The 5867-nt window shown below is 31.3% G+C and overlaps 1 protein-coding gene across 1 annotated transcript; it reads right to left on the bottom strand.

Annotated features, from left to right (window-relative positions):
* Positions 1–1020: 1020 nt before the first annotated feature.
* On the bottom strand, positions 1021–5029 carry LOC108450675 (probable disease resistance protein At4g27220). The gene is made up of 4 exons (XM_017748399.2): positions 4777–5029; positions 4561–4619; positions 2452–4404; positions 1021–1340 (listed from the first exon to the last, which is right to left on the bottom strand). Exons 3-4 carry the CDS (start codon positions 4389–4391, stop codon positions 1286–1288), a joined length of 1995 nt encoding a protein of 664 aa, XP_017603888.1. The 5' UTR covers positions 4392–4404; positions 4561–4619; positions 4777–5029; the 3' UTR covers positions 1021–1285.
* Between the last annotated feature and the right edge of the window lie 838 nt (positions 5030–5867).

Here is a 5867-nt window from a genome sequence, read left to right as displayed (position 1 = left end):
AACATATATTCTTTTTAATTTCTTTCGAAGTTTTATTGAGTTTCTTTATGTTTTGTGGTTATTCTAACTTCGAGATGTTTTCATTCAGGATTATGAACTAATCCCCAGATACTTAGGGGAGATGAAACCTATGATGAATCCTTTTATTTAATTTCTAATTTCATTCAGGATTAGGAATAGCCGCTTTGTACGTTTTGGGAAGCTTGCACAGTCGGTTCGTTGGCTTTCTGCGTCAGAGGTTGGCGAATTCAAGAGACAAAATGGTGTGGTATTCGCTGTTGGGAAGTGATGATCTAGCAGAAGATAGTCCCACAAAAGCGATTATTGGCTTGAGTCAGGTTCCGCCAATCTTAAGTCTAAATTCTTGGAGCTGGTGGTCGTAAGCGGCCTCTTCCACTATAACTGGCTTATCCTACTCGAGAATGGTTACTTAAAAGCCAAGGATTGAACCCAAGGCGGATCTAGACAACTGGAGGCTGGAATCTGGCCATATAAGAAACTCTTTCTTTTTCCAAACTCTGTTTATTTTTTTATTCTCCATTTTAATTTTCGCAATTTATTTAATTTCGCAATTTCAATTCGACTTTAAATTCTGTTTTTATTTTATTTTCGAAGTTCTTTTTTTAGGAATGCAGGTTTTCTTGGCCAAGAAATTGTCAAGAATTTCAAGGAACGAGCATTCATACAATCCGGTCCCTGAGAATTCAACCCTACTTCACATTTACTGTTATTTTTACTATTTAACAGGGAAAATGATATTTTTGGTGCTCTCAACGACACATCACTAGGTGAAGTCTAAGTGGATTCTTTCCTGAGTATTGTCTATCTCATTTGGTTATCTTCGATTATTTTTCTATTTTATTCTCTGTTGTGTTCTGTCTTTGTCTTTTTTTAATTAGTTTAGTGACCATCATTGTCTTTTTTTAATTAGTTTAGTGACCATCATTCATTGTCAAAGCTCAACTAATGGAGTATGTTATAATAAATGTCGATAATAATGATAGAACGATCGCAAAGAAATAAGAAAAGAAAATAAGAATATATAGATTTTTTGTGAAAGTCCTTTCGGGAAAAAATCATGGACACAAAGAAGAAGAAATTCACTAATATTAAAAAACGAATGATACAAGAGAAGTTTCAACTATTTCTATTTAAAGATTGGAAAACCCTGTTATAATTAAAGTCAAATAGTAGAAGTATAGTTCTCTTTATGGGTTGAAAAGCCCTCGGCCTCTTGCCTCCACGGATCCTCTTATTTTACCACTATATTTATTTCTTGAACAAGTTACAAGATTTGGCTCATAGTACACCCTTGCAACGAAGTCAACCTATTAGTCAACCTATTATATTCATAAAAAAAAAACAGCATTACGTGACATAAATACGAGGTCCAAAAAAGGAAAAAAAAAAACACTCATGTGAGTCAATTATTTGTGTTTAAAAGAGCACATTTTTATTTTTTATGCGAAAATATTAAATCATATAATTTTGAAAAAAATAAAATTCCTTAATTGGCTTATTTTTATTAAATTAAACTTTGAGTAATTTTGCATATTAATTTTGTATAGTTATATTGAATTGAAGGTTTTTAAATAAAATTTTATAAATACTCAACATCATAATTTTTCATTAAAACTTCTAAAATAAATTATTCAAAATTATTTATTGAAATAGAATATTAATTATTTTATTATTACTAAAACTAAAGTCATTATTAAAGTGAAATCTTTATTAGATTTTTTATTAATTTTATGTTTACATTGATAAAATTTAAATTATTCCTTTTTTATCCATAACATATATATTTTAAAATATAATTAATAGTCATTGTCTTGATGATCTATTAAAATTTGAACTCTTTACTGTATTAAACTTCCTTAATTAATATTTTATTGAATATTTCATATTTACTTGTTCATTGTTAATAAAAGAATTTTTTGGTTCACATGTTAGTACATGTATATTTCATACATAAATTACATTATATATCTTGTATATCAAGTAAACAAAATACTTTAAAATTTATAAAAGTATTCAAAAATAAAATTTGAAATTCAAAACTATAGAAAAAATAGCATGAAGTAAATATGAATTATCATGCGAACTTTCATGTTTAAAAACTTAATATTTTACTTGGTATTTCCATTATAAAATAATTCTAATACATTTTAAAAGTTAATGCTCAAATTCGACTCTTTTTAAAAGGTTCATAATCAAATTTAACTAAAAAGAAAAGAATAAAGACTAAATTGATAAATCATGCAAAATGTTAAGTGCTAACCTTTTAAGTTATTATTTTTAAATATTTATGAAGTTGAATATTTGAAATATATATTGTGCAAGGAATATGTGTTAAAACTAGTATTCTAAAATAAAAATACCTATTAAAATAATTAATAGGAAAATAAATGATGTCAAAAGAAATACGAATATGATAAAAAACAAGATTACCTTTCTATCAAGCTTGGCTGGATTATCATTCCTGATTCCTCATAAAAGTTATGAAGACTTAAATACTTCAGTGTAGACAATTTCACTAATTCTTCACTTATTCCATAAATCCTAGTTTTAAACAATGCAAGAACCTCAAGATTTGTCAGTGATGATGAGAAGTTTTTCAGCTTGCAATGAACACAACACAAAGTTTTGAGATTCGGTAAGGAAGGAAATCTTTCTGTTGAGAAACTGACATTTTCGAGAAATAAAACTTGGAGGGCTTTCATTTCTTCAAAAAATGTACTGGAAACCACTAGTAAATCAACCCAATCCTCCCCCTGAAGAATCAAAGTCTTGAGCTTTGAAAATTTCACTTTGTCAGGAAATTTTATGTTACTACTACAATTCCATAAAGCGATTGCAGTATAACATTCAAAACTTTCAACCATATCAGGCCATTCTTTCAACTTATCTTTTACCATGAACCTATTTCCTCCGGTTGATGTTAGCCAATGAGCGAAATCTCGAACCACATCATGCATTTTTACACTATCTGCGTCATCAGTTTCCAATAACAAGCCAGATTTTTGGAGTTTTTTAAATGCCATAACCATTTCATTCCTTTTATCTTCAATCGAGTTAGCATTAGGGAACAATCCTACTCCAATTCCGCACACAATCAATATCTCAATATCGATTTCTTTATCTTCAGGAAAAAGGGAACACAGTAAGAAACACATTTGGATGTCATTTACCGTCATTTGGTTATTGCCTTTCTTCAAATAATCGTAGCTAAGCTTAAGAGGCTGGAGGACATCTCCGAAATCTTCATTATCCAAATGCCTTGAGTCCTTGAATCTCTGATTTACGGCTTTCCACCCATTTAAATCTAAACCCTCACCTTTTAAAGCTTTGGCCACGACAACAATTGCAAGAGGCAATCCCTTACATTGAGCAGCAACCTTTTTGGCTTCATTATTCAAGGCGGAACTGTTACCTTCTAAACCAGCTTGATCTCGAAATAAGACCCATGCTTCGTCTTCGGATAAGATGCCAAGTTGAATTTCCTTCTGACAGTTCATTTTAGTGCAGACTTGTTGACGACGTGTAGTCAGAAGAATTTTACAACCCTTGTGGTCATCACCGAATGGAATTCCGATAATCTTCAATTCGAATTCTTCCCAGAGATCGTCGACAATTACGAGGATTTTGTTCACGCGTTGCATACTCTTGAATAGCTCTTCTGCTCTTCCTTGTCGGCTACTTGTTTGAAATTTTAAACCAAAAACATCTGCAACTTTATCTTGAATATTGTTGATGTTTGGATTTTGGGACATAGTAAACATCACAACTTTATCAAAGAGCTTTTGTTCTCCAGCATGCTTCCCAACTTCTTGGGCTAAAGTTGTCTTACCAACTCCTGGCATTCCGTACAGTCCGATCATGTTGACAGCTTTCATAGCCTCCACGATCTGGTTCAAAGCTGATTTTGAAGATTTAGAGTCCATGAAATGAGTGGATGTGATGAACTCTATTCCTTGAAGAGAACCGCGATAGCCCACCTGCGCAAAGTTAGAAGTCTGTAAAAGGTCAGAGATAATAGGAGTCTTCTCTGCCAGTTTCTTACCTAAGCAATATCGCCAGCCCCATTGAGGACACCATTTGAAACACTTGACGCTATCTATTTCATCTTGCAAGTTCTGGGTTTGTTCCAGTTCTTTCTCAGCCCTTTTAAGCCAGTCCTCAACGTCCTCATAGATGACCTCAATTTGCCTACTAGCCTCATCGACACGAGTGTCCACCCTCTGTTTCCTCAATTTAAGTGCGTTTCGTTGATTCGTGAAATCTTGAACAATCTGTCCATAACAGAAAAAGTAACGGAGATAGGGTGATGCGCATTCCATTGCCTGGTTTGTCACATTTTCGACAGCAGCAGAGGCAAGAGATTCGGCCATTTTTGTTGATTGTCTGATGAGGTTGAACAAAAACTTTGGTTATTAGTAAGAAGATTATCAATTGGTGACAAATAAAATGGAATGGAAGGTAGCAATTAAGAAGCTGTAATTATTGTTGTAAACCAAAGCGAGTATTATTGAAGAAGCTAGAAATTACTCTTGAACTTACCCGATCTCTTTCTGTCTGTGAATACCAGAAAGTAAATAGAGCTTCAGAGAAATAAGTAGCTGTAAAAGATCAAAAGAGTAATTTAGAGCAGGTAATAGAAAATTGTGAAGGCCAATAAATAAAATAGAGATCCACACCAACACAAACTGAATGGCATTCAACAAAAAGATGAAAATATATAGCAAGGAAGATGAGGAGCAGTTCCTCAAGACTTACCTTCACTGAACTATCCTCTGCACTGTTTCTTTTGCCAAGCGGAAATCAAGGTATGAAGAAAGATTGGTTTTCAGAAATAAAAGAAAGTTTTTTTTTTTCCCTTAATTGACAGACAGAATACAAGAAAATGTGAAAACTGAAAAACAAAGAGTGGAAATGATGAGAAACAGAGATTTGAGAAATTGAAAGCAAAAAAGAGTTTGGATGAAGAAAAAACAATGGCAAGTCGTGGGTTTAACTTTATAATGTTTTTCTTTTTTATATTTAAGTTGATAAAAGAAATAATTGTTGATAAATTTATATTATTCATTGTTTTCTTGATTAAAATAAAATTATTATTATTTTTATTACCATTAAATTCAATTTCTTTGTTAAAGTAAAATTCTTTTATTCCTCATTTTTATTAAATTAAATATTCATATTTTTTATATTTACATTGATAAAATATAAATTTATTTGGCATATACCCTAAAATATAACTAACAATCAATAAATCAACTATTTTATCTTTTTAGTAAAAATATTGTGATTAGAGCAGAACAAATATTTCCATATATAAAGTGGTGAAATTGTTAGTTGAGGCCATTCATTTTAGTTTACTTTGCTTTGCGCTCCTCAAATAATTGAAGGAAAGAATTGAATAGAGACTAATTTTATCAGTGACGATGACAAGTCGTGATATAAAGATTGTCGCTTTCTTCATCACTTTCGCTAGTGGGACAGCCATTGTCCATGAATTATTGATGCTGAAATTGTTAGTTGACGCCATTAATTTGTGTTTACTTTGCTTTGCGCTCCTCAAATAATTGAAGAAAATAAAAGAGACTAATTCATTATGGAGATTGTCTGTTTCTTCACCACTTTCACTTTCGCTACTGGGACAGCCATTGTCCATGCTCTTACTTTTTACTATTTTAACCTTCTCTGCTTCCTTTGCTTACTTATCGTGTATAAATATCACCTAATATTAATATTATTAAGAATTAAATAAATTATTATTATCAATTTAATGGTGGGTGATTATAATTAGGAACATGAGCATAGTTGTGTGATTATTGGTATACTTTAATTTATTTGTCGTTTCAATTTTT

Source organism: Gossypium arboreum, chromosome 5, assembly GCF_025698485.1.
Source record: "Gossypium arboreum isolate Shixiya-1 chromosome 5, ASM2569848v2, whole genome shotgun sequence".
Taxonomy (NCBI): domain Eukaryota; kingdom Viridiplantae; phylum Streptophyta; class Magnoliopsida; order Malvales; family Malvaceae; genus Gossypium; species Gossypium arboreum.
This window is presented reverse-complemented; position numbering and strand designations above follow the sequence as displayed.

Bases quoted from the DNA above. Each gene is read 5' to 3' on its own strand.
- LOC108450675 (XM_017748399.2), bottom strand. From the start codon at position 4,391: ATGGCCGAATCTCTTGCCTCTGCTGCTGTCGAAAATGTGACAAACCAG. The intron at 1,341-2,451 runs GTAATCTTGTTT...TGAATATAATAG, and splicing joins CAGCCAAGCTTGATAGAAAG to GTTGACTAATAGGTTGACTT.